Genomic DNA, 16819 nt, shown 5'->3' with positions numbered 1-16819 from the left:
ATCACTAAGTGGCTTTTGCAGAGAATTGTACATCTTCTTTTTATGATTCACCTCCTTTAGACTGTCCACCCAAAGCCATCCTGGTTTCAGAGATGTTCAGCTAAGTGCTGTCTGTTTGGAGGTGGCGTTGTGCTAACGATAGCTTCCCCTCCCTCACATCCCTTTGCCCAGCTCTTCTTCCCACAGAGTCACAGGAACCTTTGTTCTGCTGATTTGCAACAGTCTTGGAACAGGCTTGTCTTGAGTCATTCTTGTCCAGGAGGTTAGCTCTCTGGAAGACGTATAAGGTTTGCCCATCTCCCAGAGCTGGTCTCCATGATCACATTTCTTGTATGTGGGCCAGAAGTTCTATGCCTGGCAGGGGCCTTAGCTGCGTTTTCATCATTGGCAAATCCTAATTCTCACTGCTTTTCTCTCTTCTTTTGCCTGCAACCCCTGCCCCCAGATGGGTCCCCTCAGCCTGCTGGTGATAGGCATTGTGGCCGTACACTGCATGGGTATCCTGGTGAAATGTGCTCATCACTTCTGCCGCAGGTGAGAGCCCGCTGAGCCATAAATCATTTTTGGTTCTTGTATCCTGAAAGTAGACCCTGTGCAGACAACACCCGCATCTTCACACTGGCCGAGTGTGAAGGTTATTATCCCAGCAGGATCACCTTTCCTGGTTATTTTTGTTATTATTTTTCTGCCCTGTCATCTGTTAGGTTTACCTATGGACAGAGGCCACATCCTAACTATATCTGCTTTGTAATGCATTGAAATGGTCCTGCCAGTGGCTGTGAATCAATCTAAAGTAACTTTACCCTAGACTTCACACTTCTGATCGTTAGAAGCGTTAAATGCAGGACTCGTAGTGGTGCCTTTAGGGTGGTTGGTGGGGAGTAGGCTCAGGTCTCAGCAGCTCCAGTTGTGCCATCACTGTCATTGACTAACTTCTGCCCTTCCTTTGCCTCTCCCCTCTCCCAGGCTGAACAAACCCTTTGTGGACTATGGGGACACTGTGATGTATGGTCTAGAATCCAGCCCCAGCTCCTGGCTCCGGAACCACGCTCACTGGGGAAGGTAACTGGTTTCCTGTTCCCTTTCAGCTGTGCCTACCCCCCCACCCAGTGTGGAGGCCATCAGATAGGGAAGTACCGTGTGGGGAAAGCGTCAGGAATGGAGAGTGTTGCTTGGGTTGGCTCTGCAGTTGGTGTGCTCTGTGTCCTGGGACAGCGGGAGCCCTCCCTCACTTCTTCAGGCCTCCACTTCCTCATCTGTAATATGTGAGGCCTGGCCTGAAAGATCTCTGGAGGCCATTTTGGCTTTGACAGTGTGGAATGTCCTGATGTCCATCTGATGATGATACTCCCTTCACTCACTTTTCAATAAATATATTTGAAGAACTCTCAGTGGCACAAAACAGTTCTTGATTGGGAGGGGAGATTCCCTGGGGTAAATTATATGGTTTCCACTCTCCAGCGGCTTGTGGTCTGTTCAGGGAGAAAGAGCCCAAGAACAAGACAAGAGACCAGTAATGGTGTAAACTGAGAGGAAGAGAGCATAATGAGGTGAGAGACAGCCTGGCGCTCAGGTGGAAGATTCCCTTGCCTGGCTGGGCCAGAAGAAAGACCCACAATTAGTGAGAGAAGGAACAAGGTGGGAGACAGGTTTGTGAGGAGGCGGGCAGTGTCTGGAAATCTCCCCTTAGGTGACTGTTCAGGTGTCTGCAGGGTAATTCTACTTTTTGTTTCCTGGATCTATGGGAATTATTGATACCATCAAGGATTGAATCCTATTTTGTTGTTGTTGTTTGTTTGTTTTTCTTACTTGAACCACATTAAACCTATGTTCTCTAGAAAAGTTCCTTTGGGGGGGTCATAGAGGGAACTCTGATTCACAGTCAGCTTCATCCTGTAATACAGACTGTGTCGTTCTTTTGGCAAAATCATTTTTTGTTGCCTGGGAGAAGCCGGTTGTTAAGTGAGCACCCTGTGCATGGGTGCTTGGCTGGTTATCAGTTCTTCCTGCCTTCCTCCTTCCCTCCCTTCCTCCCATCTTCCCTCCCTCATCCCTCACACCCTCCTTTCTTCTAATAAAATGTGTGCTCATAGGAAAAGCATCTTTAAAACAAGACAGGAGGACATAAAGTGAAAAGCAGAAATAAACCCAGGTCAGAGGTGCATTGGGTATCCTTTTAGATTTTTCTGGGTATAAACAAACGTTTTTAAAACATTTTTTGTACAAATGGACCAAATAGTATATACTGTTTGGAAACTTGATTTCTCCCCCTTAAATCACCTAGATATTTTTCACGTTTTCAGTGTCAGCACATATAGATTTAACACATTCTAACTGCAAAGCAGTGTCCCATTTAATAATAGTCAATAACATGATCAATTTCCTTTTTGATAGCCCTTTAGATGGTGACCACCGTTGGACAACGGTGCTTCAACCAGCAATCTGTTTGGGTCCATTTATTTCTGCTTGTTTATATGAAATTAGGTTGGCTCTTGGGTCCAAATTATAGGGAGACACTGTAAAGGGGTCCACTTCCTGGCCTTCTCTGTCAAGGGCTCACCATGTGAAGTAGGCTGGGGGTGGGTACAAAGAGGAGCTAAGCAGGGGTCATGGTGCCTGTGTGGTAGAACAGAATGGGAACTTCAGCAGTTTAAGAGCCGACAGGCTGTGGTTTTGCACACTGACCCACAGCAGGTCAGCTTACTGACATTTAACCATAGAAGCCTGCAGCTGCTAACAGGTACCTAGTAGCAGAAGCAGGAAACAATGTAGCAGGTACAGAACAATCCGCCTTTAGGCTTAGTGCAGTAAAAGTCCCTAAACTGTATGAGCTAAAAGTCCCTAAGCTATTGACAAGCTTGTACCCAAATAAGTACATAGAATGCACCCATTCTCTTGCCTTGGTGCATCCAAAACTTGGTGGTGTATAAAAGTAAAAGCCCTGCTATGCTCCAGGCTCAGACTTTAGGAATTATCCCTCTGGGGTGTGGCACCATTAATAAAATGTTTTGTCCAGATCTTAATGTTCTGACCCTCATTTCCTGCTGTTCTCTGGTGATTGCCTACCTCATGCAGCATCCTAGAGAAGCCAGGAAGGGGATCTCAGAAACCACACAGATAGAGTCTTCTCCAAAGCTCTAACTGTCATGCTTGTCCTCGTCACCTGCTGGGAAGAGTCTGTGATGACTTAGGAAAAAAGCACTATTGAAAGCATTTGTTTGAGAGTCTTCCATTTGTATTTTAATGACCTTTGTATTGCCTCCTTCCCATCCCCAGGCACATCGTGGACTTCTTCCTGATTGTCACTCAGCTGGGATTCTGCTGTGTCTATTTTGTGTTTCTTGCTGAGAACTTTAAACAGGTAGGATTCTGGTAAAAAAGAAAGCATATGAAAAGGGATGAGTGGAATTTCTGTTTAGGATTGTTTCCAAGCTGGCTTTGGTCAACAAAAGAGTTGAGGTTTTAACACTTTATGTACAGTGCCTTTTTTTTTTTTTTTTTTTTTTGATGCTCATGTGAAGACCTGGGATGTAGAGAAACCTCAAGATGTCTTGTTAACCCTTCTGTCTTAGGTAAGATATGATCACACCCAGTTCAGACAACTGGGTTGCTAGCAACAGTAACATGAAGACTCCATGGAGAGCTTACAGGCCACAGGTGCCTCTCAGGCCTGGTTCACACTCTGAGCTCTTAGTGAGAAGCCTCTTCCAGCAGGACAGTCATCAGCTTTGTGATTGGAGGCCTTTGCCTTTCTCCTTCTTCCCTCTTCTAGGTGATAGAAGCAGCCAACGGGACCACCACCAACTGCCATGACAATGAGACGGTGATTCTGACGCCCACCATGGACTCCAGACTCTACATGCTCTCCTTCCTGCCCTTCCTGGTGCTGCTGGTCTTCATCAGGAACCTCCGTGTCCTGTCCATCTTCTCCCTGTTGGCCAACATCAGCATGCTGGTCAGCCTGATCATGATCTACCAGTACATTGTTCAGGTGTGAGCCCAGGCCTCCCCCATCCTCTTAGAGGGTGAACAAAACTAGTCAGCAGAACCTACATAGTTCCATGTCACTTATGTGAGGTATGTTTAGAAGTTTTTAAATTCAGCACTATGGACATTTTGGGCCAGGTAAATTTTGTTATTGTCTTGTGTTGTTGGATATTTAGCAGTATCCCTGGTCTCTACCCTGAAAACGCTAGTGCCTACTCCCCTAGTTTGACAACCAAAAATGTTTCTACATATTGCCAAACACCCTGAGGGGCAAAAATCACCCCCCATTGAAATCTCTGGTTTAGGCTTTTTTCAATTGGATTGTTAATGATCATTATGCACAATTGGAAAATAGTAAAAACATATTAAGATCAAAATAAAAATCAATTTTTCTAATCTGTACTTAGGTATAAGTAATTACCTACCATTTATTTGTCAAGATTATAAAGCCACTAGTGTTCATGCCACTCGCTTACCCATGTGGGTGGATCTTGGGGTGGTTTGGAGAACACTGGAACACAGATGGGGAGAGGATCACATGTAGAAAAACGTGTCTTTAAACACCATGGCAGTTTGTGGAAAAGAAAATGCATTTTGCCAAGATTCAATTAAAGGAAAAGAGTAAAAGTAGGTGACTGAAGCATAACTTAAGATATTTAAATTTAATTTCCCAATAAACTCACGTCCCTTTTTTTGATTGGAATGTGGACAACACAAACAGCCGTCTGAGTACCACCTCTCACCCGAGTCTCCTCTCAGGGATGCCGTCTGTGCCAGTGGCCTGTCTTGTTCTGGATCCTGTGAATGCTTTAAACACTATATAAGCATGTAGGAAATATAACTAACAAAAATTAGGTTTTGTTTTCATTTTTAAAAACAAATTTTTAAAAATTATTGGTAGTGTTCATCTACCAGCCCTCTCAGGCTGGAGCAGCTGGCTCTGCTTCACTGTTTCTCTCTGCTGCCCAGAATCACAGAGAACAGATGGGCCATGGTTTACTTCACCAGTCCCCTACGAGTGGACCATTGGGTCATTTATCACTTATAGTCTTTTTTAGGGGGGGAGGGGAGTGTCAGGGGTTGAATTCAGGGGCACTCAAACACTGAGCCACTGAGCCACATCCCCAGCCCTATTTTGTATTTTGTTTAGAGACAGGGTCTCACTGAGTTGCTTAGCACCTCACCATTGCTGAGGCTGGCTTTGAACTTGTGATCCTCCTGCCTCAGCCTCCCGAGCCACTGGGATTACAGGCCTGCACTACCGCACCCAGCAGCTTCATTTCAGTATTAAGACAGTGAATATTCATTTTTTTATGGACATGATGAATGATTCTATAAACTACTTACCTAGGGGTGCAATTACTGAGGAACATGTACTTTTTTTTTTTCTTGTGGTACTGGGGATTAAACTCGGGTACCATACCACTGAGATACATCCCAGCACTTTTTATTTTGAAATAAGGCTTTGCTAAGTTACCCAGGCTGGCCTTTAATTTGCTATTCAAGTTCACGTCCCCACAAGTCACTGGGATTACAAGTGTACACTACTATGCCCAGGAAGTATACACTTTTGAATTTTTATATTGCCAAATTGCTTCTTCCAGAAGTTGTTGACTGATTTCACATAGAGTCCCCTCCATGCTTCCATGGCATACAAGTGCCTGCTTTGCCCCCCTAGGTGACTCTGGATATGTCAGTCTTGTTAGTTTTGGTCAGTCCGACAGGTGATCATTGCCTCACTTTTCATAGAGTGACCCAGTCACCTACTGATGTGGTTTCTAGGAAACCGCTAGACCCTGAAAAGCAGGGGCTGCCTGTACTGAGGGAATGACAGGATGAATTAGATTGACCTTCTTGTCAGTGAGCGTGTCCTAGTTTTCTCTTATTGTAAATCAGATGGGTAGTAGATATTGTCTCCTCTGCAGAACAGTTTTTTTTTAAAAAAAAACATAAAAAGTTATATTCCTATTTTTATGTTGAATGTGTGATTGACCATCTCCATGATCAAGATGTAAATAAACACATAATTTCCCTTAGTAATTAGCTCTCTCTCCATTGTCCATAAGATACTCCAGTGAGGGCTAAAGGCACAGTGAGGCCACCTCCACAGACAGGCACATGCTGCACTGAACCATTGCAGGTGGTTACACACTGGTGGCTGCCAAGGTCAGAGGACTGGGTGAGAATTTGTGTCCCTGTGACATCTCAGTTCCTTCTTACTGCTGACATCCACCCTGAGCTGTGTGGACATTTAGTGCAATCTGCATGTTGAGGTGAGGCAGCTCTGCCAGTTTCTTGAGATCAGTTCTCAGTCTGTCTGCTAAGCCCACAGGGTCTCTGATCAAGCAATGCTCTCTGCCCTAGTTCCCAGGGACAGCTGCTGTCAGCTGTGGTAACATCACCATTTCCAGGTGGCTCACAGCTACTGGTGCTCCCTGTGCATCATTTTTGATGTTGTTGCTGCTGTTTGTAACTGCTCTTTGGCATTTTGCCCCGTTTACCACATGGATTCCCCTACTATCAGATGTTTCTGAACTTTCCCCCTAATGCCAAATATGGGTGTGGGGTTGCTAGTTTTGCTCTTTGTGCACGTGCACCATAGGAAGCCAGCCAAGGTCCTCCACCTGAGCAGGCTTCCCTTCCTTCTCATGGGGAAGGATGAGTGGCACAGTTTTAAGTCTAGGCCTTTCCCAGAGGGGCCTCCCAGTGAGTGTGTTATCACTGCATATCCTTCATTCTGTGATATATTCTTGTATGATTATAATGATTCCAGAATTGGAGTACATCTTTGAGTCTGTCTGTACATTTTATAGCACTTTCTTGAAAAAACTTTCATAAGTATAATTTATTATTGAATTGAGACATGTTAATAATGATATGATTTTAATTTGCATGTTTCTTGGTAAATGAAACTTTTTCAACTTAGTTGAGTGGGATGTAAGTCAATAACAATCATGAAGTACGTAGAGTTGGACATTCCTTTTGTTGGTCACATGTGAACTGTATCCCCAGACATGATCTGTGAAATTCCCTTTCTGATACCTCAATCTGATCTGACGTATGAACCTGGGCAGTACTTATCCACTAACCAACAGATAGCACCTGTTTCAAGGAACTTAAGTTTCATTTGTGCTTCAGGAGTAATTACAGGGAAATCTCACTCTCCTGCCTCATTATAGAGCAAAAATACCTATTAGTCTGTCTTCATACTAGGTACCAAAACACTTCTTAATAGAAGTCTGACTGGCTTCTTAGCAGGAAATAGTCTTTCTTTCTTTTCTTTTCTTTTCTTTTCTTTCTTTCATTTTCTTCTGTTGTTTGCCCTCAGACTGGGGTATTGTTGTTTTGAAATCTTTCAGAGAGAAGCCTGCCATAGAGATTGCTCATAGACCTTCCTTGGTTCACTTGCTGCTATTCTGTTGCACTGTTAGAGCATGCCCTGTATTTATCTAAATACCTATATAGTTGAGAAGGTTTGGACAATTGTCCTGCGAAGGCCCATAGGTTAAAGGCTTGGTAACCAGTCTGTGGCACTATTGGAAGGTGATGGAACCTTAAAGAGATGGGGCCTGGTGGGAAAGTTAGGTCATATGAAGCATGGACTTGAAGGAAGGGGTATTAGCACCTCGGCTCCCCTCTGCCCGCTCCTTCTGAGCCTCTGTGACATGAGCAGCTTTGCTTTACCATGCACTCCCTGCTATGATGTTTTGCCTTACCACAGGCCCAAAAACAAAGGAATGAACTGACCATGGAATGAATTCTCTGAAAGTATGAGCCAAAGAAACCTTTCCTTCTTAAAAGTTGATTACCTCTGGTATTTTGTCATAGTGACAGAAAACTGACTGACCCAATAGTTAAATTGATTGAAAAATATCATTGGCTGAGGTTGTGGCTCACAGGTAGAGTGCTCACCTAGCACATTCGAGGCCCTGGGTTCAATCCTCATCACCACATAAAAATAAATAAATAAAGATATTGAGTCCAACTACAACTAAAAAATAAATATATATTTTTAAAATCATTGCTATAGTTTTCTGTTGCTATCCCAGAATACTAACTAGATAATCTACAAAGAATAAATGTTTATTTAGCTCATGGTTTTAAAGTCTGGTAAGTCCAAGGAAATGATGCCTTGGACTGTTTGAATAATGGTGGGGGCCTTGTGCCACTTCCTAGTATGGCAGAAAAGCAGAAGGGCAAATCTCCACATACGGAAGAGACAGAAAACAGGAGGCTGCCTGTTTAGAGCAACCTGCTTTCATTGTAACTGATACAGTCCTTTGACAGCAATATTTATTCCTTCCATTATTAACAGTTTCACAAGAAAGGCATTGATCCTTCTGAACAACCTTTTAAAGGCCCTGCTGTCAATACTGCTACAATGGCAGTCAAGTTTCAACTGAGGTTCAGAGGGGACAAGCCATGTTCAAATCTAAGTAATGTATGCACTTGGTTGAAAATCCCAGTTCTAAAAGGGCAGCAACTTCTGAGTCCCCACCCATCCCCCACTTCTTTGACACAGTCCATTACCAATAGCTGGTCATGGGTGAGCCAAATAGGACTCTGGGACCATCCCTCCCTGCTAGGAACATTATGCCTATACTTAATAATTGCTTTTTTTTAAAAAAACTTGCCTGTTTATTTTTAATATTCTTTTTGCTTTTCCCCTGTGTTTTTCAACACTCTTGTCTTATACTTACTCATATGTTCAAAATGCTCAATTTCATTAACCATTTTTAAAAAAGAGAAAAAAGGAAAGGGGCCAATCTAAAAATTGACCCCCTTCCCTTCATATTTATCTATATGGGGTGCTTATATAGGCCCATCATGGTGATTATACAAATATTTTAAAAATGTTTCTATTGCATAAAGAGTTTTTATTTACTACTAATCATCTCAATTTTTACTTTTTAAATAGTATATAATCTGTGATACAGTTAGAATATGGGTCATTACTTAACTGAGCAATTGGGATTCTTTAAAGTGGTTGTTGGCAGTTACTTTGCTAAACAGCTGTGCTCAACTGTTTTCATCTTTTGATTTTCTTTTCTTCATGCATTAAATTTCTGGGGATAGGATTACCCAGTGAAAGAATGTGACTCTTTTTATGCAAGCCCCAGCATTTCAATGTCTTATGGTACATTGAACTAGTCATCCCCCAAAGCAATTTAGGGTTTTCCCAGCTTGAAGAGAAAAAAATACAACTGGGCTAAATGTCCCCAAATCGTCTGTCAGATATCAAGCTTTCTCCCTTTGGAGAATCTTGAATTTCAGAAAAGGTCTGACTTCTCTGATTTGTAGTTCAAATCTTCAATCTCTGTCATATAGCCTTTTGCTTTGTTTGTTTATCTCTTTCAGAAAATCCCTGACCCCAGAAACCTTCCCTTGGTGGCATCCTGGAAAACCTACCCTCTCTTCTTTGGCACAGCCATCTTTGCATTTGAAGGCATCGGAATGGTAAGAGTTGTGCTGTGGTTGGGCCTGAGGGTTCCCTGTTGAGCTTGGTGACCTCATGTCTGCTTTAAAGCTGAGGAAATGCTGTCAGAAATTATCTTCTGAGACTTACTGGCCAGTTAGTGAATAATGTTTCAAGGATTCCCTGGAATTTGCAAGCTCCAACTTTTGAAGGTAAATTGTTATGTGAGTTTTAAATGTCTGTATTGAAAACTCCTCATTGCATGATCATCTCTTACGTGCACAGTAAGCAATAGGCAATCAGGACTGCTGGACCTGGAGTCAGCCTGACTTAGGTGTAGGTTCCAGCTTCACTAGAGTAATTATGTATGAAAATGTCACACAGAAATCCATTATTTTGTGCCATTAGCAGTAATAATTATAATAAAAAATAGGGAGGGGGAAGAATAATTTTGGAACTTTGTGCAAGCCTCCATCATTAGCCACTGAAAAGTGAGCATAATGATCAATAGTTATTGGGATTAAATGAGGTATGGGTTCACACTTCTCTCACCACTAGTTAGGTCATCCAGACATAAACTCAGTAAAAATTCCTTAGACCTATAAAATATTATAAATCAAATGGACTTTACACACATCTATAGAATATTTCCTCCAACAACACCTGAATATACTTTCTTCTCAGCAGCTCATGGAACCGTCTCCAAAATTGATCATATTTTAGTTTACAAGGCAACTCTTAGCAAGTACAAAAATATTGATGTAATTCTTTGTATCTTATTGGGTCATAATAGGATGGAATTATAAATTAACACCTAAATAAATAAATAAACCTATAGAAACTATATAAACATGTGAAGACTATAATACACTTTTTAATGATGAATGGCTAATAGAAGAAGTCAGAGAGAAATTTTAAAAATCCTTAGACTCAAATAAGAATAATGATACTATGTAGCAGAACCTCTGGAACAATATGAAAGCAGTTCTAAGAAGAAAGTTTTTAGCTATGAATGTCTACATAAGAAAATCAGAAATGTTCCAAATAAACAACCTAATGATACATCTCAAGGTTCTTGAAAAAGAAAAACAAACCAATTCCAAAAACAGTAGAAGAAAAGAATTAATTAAGATCAGAGCCTAAATCAATGAACTAGAGAATTTTTTTAAAAATACAGTATCATGAATCTAACATAATTTCCTATGTACATACATGAAAATACCTAAGTGAATCTCACCATCATGTATACCCACAAGGCTGGTATCCTAATTAGAATGAGATATATTCCATGCTTGTATGATTATATCATAATGGATTCTACTGTAAATGTATAACTAAAAAGAGCCAATAAAAAATTACAAAGGATCAATGAATCAAACACTTGGTACTTTGAAAAGAAAAAAAAGATTAATAAACCCCTTTGGCTGTGGCTCTCAACATCTCCCCCTCTCTGTTTAAACAACAAGCATGTGGCTTAGGGACCGTGCCTGCCTTAGGTTGTCCAATACTACATATGGTCCTTACCCGTCTTCGGATGAGCTGACCTCAGGGCGTCAGCCTCCTGTCTTAGGTTGGTACCATTGTAATTGGATCTTACCTGTCATTGACTACCGGTCCAGTATACAGCCACACCTGTGGAGAGGTCTTTGTCATGACAAGCAGAAGGGAGGAAGATACACCAAGCCAATTGACGGCTCTTGTTGGAAAAATTGTACCACCGATGACATCATCAGCAAAAATACCCCAACATTACCACAAGTCGCTGCACCAACAGATAGTTCACAATGCATACAAGTGACACATAGTTTAGGCAAGTTCTGCAAGCAGTTCAGTGATGGCTATTGCAGAAACTGTAGATTAGTTTTATCTTTGTCTTCACCGGCACTGGGATGAAGATAGAAATTCTGGCAATAATGGCTAAAGAAAAAATTATGTAACATTCCAGAAGGCACTAAAAGAAAACAATTTTCTTAACAATTTACATTGTCTTCACCGGCACTGGGATGAAGATAGGAATTCTGGCAATAATGGCTAAAGAAAAAATTGTGTAACATTCCAGAAGGCACTAAAAGAAAACAATTTTCTTAACAATTTACATTATCTTGAAGAGAATTATTAAATATAATGAAAAGGAAAGGTGAAAGTAAACAAACAGATCTGTTAACCTCCTTTTTTGTTTACATATTAAAACAATCCTTAACAGTTATTTACCTAATTTAAATTAAACCATTTAAATCATGTGAATAAAAAACAATATTTGGATCCATTTTTTCATGAGCGCTCATCATATATGATATATGGACATACATACATTCAAACATATAACACAAAAAAACAAGTGTGCACACATAATATAATACATACAACACATAACATAATAGTAAAGGCCTTATAACTTTTTACAGGTGAAACCTCCATTGCAATGTTTAAAAACTCTATAGTCAAAAAAAAAAAAAAAATAGAACTGATCAGGAAAACTTAACCTAGGTCTGTATGAGCTCAAAAAACAAAATAGAACTTCATGATATGGGAAAGGGCAATAATAAAATAGATATTGAGAAAAGCATCCTGGTTCTGTCGCAGATGTAAGGATAGCCAAATTGGAGTTTTGGATATCAGCTGTTATGGATTTGAGCCAAATCATCTTCTTTTTGGTCTGTAGAAATCGCTTTAGTTAATCTCTCTGGAATCCAAATCGGCTGCTGTTCTCCCTGTGGAAACACACAAACAGGCCCCCGACTCCAGACAATCACTGGGTCAGGACTTTAGTTAATCTCTCCGGAATCCAAATTGGCTGCTGTTCTTCCTGTGGAAACACACAAACAGACCCCCGACTCCAGACAATTACTGGGTCAGGACCTTTCCATTGTCCTGTTAGAATATCTTTCCAAAGTACCTTGGGCTTATGTACATTTTTTGGACACATATGCCTTTCTGCAGCACTAAGTCCTGATGAATCCAAATTTAAAAAGTTTAAAGTAAAAAGAGTTATTTTAAATTTATCTTTGGGGAATATATACCCCTTCCCAATCCCGTCTTTTTGCTTTAATAAGTACATGTTAATAGTTTGATGAGCTCTTTCAACTATGCCTTGTCCCTGTGGATTGTATGGGATTCCTGTTATATGAGTAATGCCAAATGATGAGCAAAACTGTTTAAAAGAGGTAGAAGTATAACCAGGGGCATTATCTGTTTTTAACTGTTTTGGAATGCCCACAGTGGCAAAATTTTGTAAGCAATGAGCTATAACATCTTTAGTTTTTTCTCTGGCATGAAGGGAGCCCATCAAAAATCCAGAAGAAGTATCAACTGTAACATGCAAATATTTTAATTTTCCAAATTCTGGCAAATGTGTGACGTCCATCTGCCAAATATGGTTAGGTATCAATCCTCTAGGATTGACTCCAAGATTAACTTGTGGTAAAAAGGTCACACAATTTTGACATTGTTTTATTATTTGTCTAGCTTGTTCCTTAGTTATTTTAAAATGCTTTTGTAAAGTATTAGCATTGACATGGAACCTTTTATGAAAATGTATAGCTTCTTCTAGTGTAGAGAAAATATGTATGTCATGTGTAGTTTTATCTGCTAAATCATTGCCCAAACTAAGGGCTCCAGGCAATCCTGTATGTGCCCTGATATGTCCTATAAAGAATGGATCTTTTCTGTCCCAGATTAAACTTTGTATAGTGGAAAACAAAGAGAAAACAGTAGAAGAAGGGGAAATCCTACCAGCATCTTCAAGGGATACTATAGCATTAACTATATACTGACTATCAGAAAATAAATACAGAATCTTTAAACATCACAAAAGCTTGTAATATTGCATTAAGCTCTACCTTTTGAGCTGATTGTTTGGGTACTAAAAATGTAAAAGTTTGATTAGGTGTAACTATTGCTGCTGTACCATTATTTGACCCATCAGTGAATATATTTGGAGCATTAATGATAGGTGTTTTTCTTGTCATTTTTGGAAAAATTACAGGATGCAATGACCAAAAAGACAATAAAGGATTAGATGGTAAGTGGTTATCAAATGAAACATTAGATTTACACATGATTATTGCCCAAGTATTTAACTCATTAGCTAATTCATCAATTTGATTCATAGTATATGGAGTAATAATTTTATTGGGAGAAATTCCAAATACTCCCTTTGCTGTTTTCATTCCTTTGAGTATTAATTGTCCTACAGCCTCAGGATACCTAGTAAGAATAGTGTTAGGAGAATAAGATAAATGTATCCATAATAATGGACCTTCTTGCCAAAATACTCCTGTAGGAATACTTTGTGTTGGTAGTACAATAAATAATAAAGGCAAACTTATATCAATTCTATCCAAATGCATATTTTCCATATATATTTCAATGATTTTTAATGCCTTTCTTGCTTCAGGCATTAACATTCGGGGTGAATTTGGATCTGATGGACCTTTTAGGATATCAAATAAAGGTCCCAATTCTCCTGTTGGAATACCTAGATAAGGCCTTATCCAATTTATGTCTCCTAATAACTTTTGAAAGTCATTAAGTGATTTGAGTTGATCTACTCGTATTTGAATTTTTGGTGGACGGACCATGGTTGAGGATAATAGAACTCCTAAATAATTAATTGGAAAATTTAATTGTACTTTATCTATTGCTATCTCTAGATTATAATTTTTTAATAAGTTTGTGAGTGTGGCATAACATTCTAGCAATGTGTTTTTAGCTTTGTGTGCTAATAATACATCATCCATATAGTGAAATATTTGTAGTTCAGGATTTTGATTTCTAAGTGGCTGGATTACTTTGTTAACATAAATTTGACACATAGTTGGGCTGTTAGCCATCCCTTGAGGGAGTACTTTCCATTCATATCTCTGATCAGGACCTTCATGATTCAGTGCAGGGATAGTAAATGCAAAACGTGGACTATCCTCAGGATGAATTGGAATTGAAAAAAAAAACAATCTTTAATATCTATAACTAAAACATACCAAGTTTTTGGCAAAGCAGACAATTGAGGAATCCCCGATTGAGCATGTCCCATAATGACCATTTCATTATTAATGGCTCTTAAATCTTGTAATAATCTCCATTTACCAGATTTCTTTCTGATGACAAAAATGGGAGTATTATGGGGAGATACAGAAGGTTATATATGTCCTTCCGCTAATTGTTGTTTCACCAGATCATGGGCTACTTGTATCTTTTCTTTAGTCAAGGGGCACTGAGGAACCCATACTGGTCTTTCTGATTTCCATGTAATTTTTATTGTCTCAGTGGCCCTTTGTGAAAATCCAACCCATGTCTGTCTGTTCCTTGATCTATTTGTATTGGTGCTGTTATACCTTGTTCTTGTTTTTCTAATCTTTTTCCTTTCCTAAAACCTTGTCTAGCCATAATAGTGGGTGCATTTTGATTGATATTATTTGTTAATGTCAAACCTAATTGATCTAAGACATCTCGTCCCCATAAATTTACAGGAAGATGATCCAATACATATGGTTGTATAGTTCCTTCACATCCTTCAGGATCCTTCCAATCTAATACCATTGCACTTCTATGGGGATTAGTCGCCACTCTTAGGCCTCGAAGTGTTTCAGCGGCTTGTTGTAATGGCCAATGTTTTGGCCATTCTTGATGAGAGATGATGCTAAGGTCTGCACCTGTATCCAGTAGCCCATTAAATTCATGTCCTTGAATATTTAGATTTAGCATGGGGCGAGAATCTAAATTTAAAGAAAGCATAGCCCAATCTACACCTGTGGAGCCTAATCCCTTGGAACCTCTTTCTACAGCATGACTGGAAAATTTATCATGTAGGCTTGGTATTATTAGTAACTGTGCTATTCTATCTCCTGGTGAAATTACTGACATACCCTTTGGAGAACTGGCTATAATTTTTATTTCACCTTCATAATTGGGATCAATTACCCCAGGACTTATCAAAAGTCCTTTTAGAGTAGAAGAGCTGCATCCCAATAATAAGCCTACTGTTCCTTTGGGAAGATGTCCTTTTACCTCTGTGGGAATGATTTGAACTCCCATCTCTGGAGTTAGTACTGATCTGGCGGAGACACAGATGTCCAACCCTGCGCTCCCTCTGGTTTGTCTGATGAGGGATCTGATGGACAATGTGTCCTGGGCACTACCCTGATGGGGTTGCTGGGTTCCTCCAGTGCTCCATATATTTGTGGTTTGGGGCCCCGGAGCATTGGGGCCCCCTGTCCATTTTTTGGCAACGGAGCCTGATGCCTTTGTCTACGATATTGTGGATAAACACCTTGTCCTTGTTCGTTTTTTGATAATGGAGTACCCTCTGTGGTGGTTTGAGAACAGCATTCATTAGCCCAATGTAATGGAGTACCCTCTATGGTGGTTTGAGAACGGCATTCATTAGCCCAATGTCTCCCTCTATGGCATCGTGGGCAAATACCCGGTATTCTACTCCTTTGATACCTAGTTTTGTTAAACCCTCCTCCTATGGTGCAATTCCTTTTAAAATATCCTGTTTGTTGACAACTGTAGCATGTTCTTGGCCTGGCATATAAAGCCTGTTTTACTGCAGCTGCCACAATTTGCCCTTGTTCATTAATGTCTCTGGCATCTAAAGCCTGTTTTACTGCAGCTGCCATGACTTGCTCTTGTTCATTAATGTCTCTACATAATTTAATATATGTGTTTAAATCTTCCTGTTTCCATGGTCTAATGATATCTCTGCACCAATGATTCGCTTGGTCATAAGCCAGTTGTTTTATTAATGGCATTGCTTCTTCTGTATTCCCAAAAAATTCTGGTAGCTGTTTGAATAAGCCTATCTACAAATTTAGCGTAAGGTTCATTAGCTCTTTGTATTACCTTAGATAATTGACCTTGTAATCCTCCATGTCCTTGTAAAGTCTTCCATGCCCTAATCGCCTCTGCAGCAATTTGTGAGTATACGCCAGGATCATATGCAATTTGTTGCTGCTGATCCTCATAAGGTCCCTTTCCTAACAACATATCTAGATTTCTCTGAGGATAACCAGCTGCTGCATTTTGCTTAGCCGTCTCCTTGCAAAATTCCTCATTGACAACCTTCCATAACAGGTATTGACCTCCATTTAGCACAGCTTTACACATATTAGCCCAATCTGCTGGCGTCATGTTCAAGTTGTTAATGGATTCGACCAAGCTTACAGTGAAGGGTGCTTGAGGACCATAGGTTGTTACAGCCTCTTTTAGCTCCTTCACTGTTTTGAAATTTAAACCCTGGTAAATTAGCTGCCCTCCTACCTCAAATACAGGGCATGTTAATACTTGAGATCCTGTCTCAGGATCCCAACTATCAACTGCAGGGGTTGGGAGCCTCCTAGCATATGGAGGTGGTGCTGTTGATTGGACACTTATGCCCTCTGGTGATAGAATGCTGTTAGTAGCAGTCTCCTGTAG

At 40.2% G+C, this 16819-nt stretch overlaps 1 protein-coding gene across 1 annotated transcript in view; it reads left to right on the top strand.

Annotated features, from left to right (window-relative positions):
* Window positions 1–16819, top strand: part of SLC36A1 (solute carrier family 36 member 1) — a 54092-nt gene that overhangs the window by 15731 nt on the left and 21542 nt on the right. The window contains exons 4-8 of the mRNA XM_081295394.1: window positions 446–534; window positions 967–1062; window positions 3277–3361; window positions 3773–3991; window positions 9346–9444. Of these exons, the coding sequence (XP_081151520.1) occupies window positions 446–534; window positions 967–1062; window positions 3277–3361; window positions 3773–3991; window positions 9346–9444 (588 nt within the window). The remainder of the gene's footprint in view (window positions 1–445; window positions 535–966; window positions 1063–3276; window positions 3362–3772; window positions 3992–9345; window positions 9445–16819) is intronic.

The sequence above is a fragment of the Spermophilus citellus genome (genome assembly GCF_964194105.1).
Source record: "Spermophilus citellus genome assembly, chromosome: 1".
NCBI classification, from domain to species: Eukaryota; Metazoa; Chordata; class Mammalia; order Rodentia; family Sciuridae; genus Spermophilus; species Spermophilus citellus.
The sequence above is the reverse complement of the archived record's forward strand: the minus strand, read 5'-3'. Positions and strand labels throughout refer to the sequence as shown.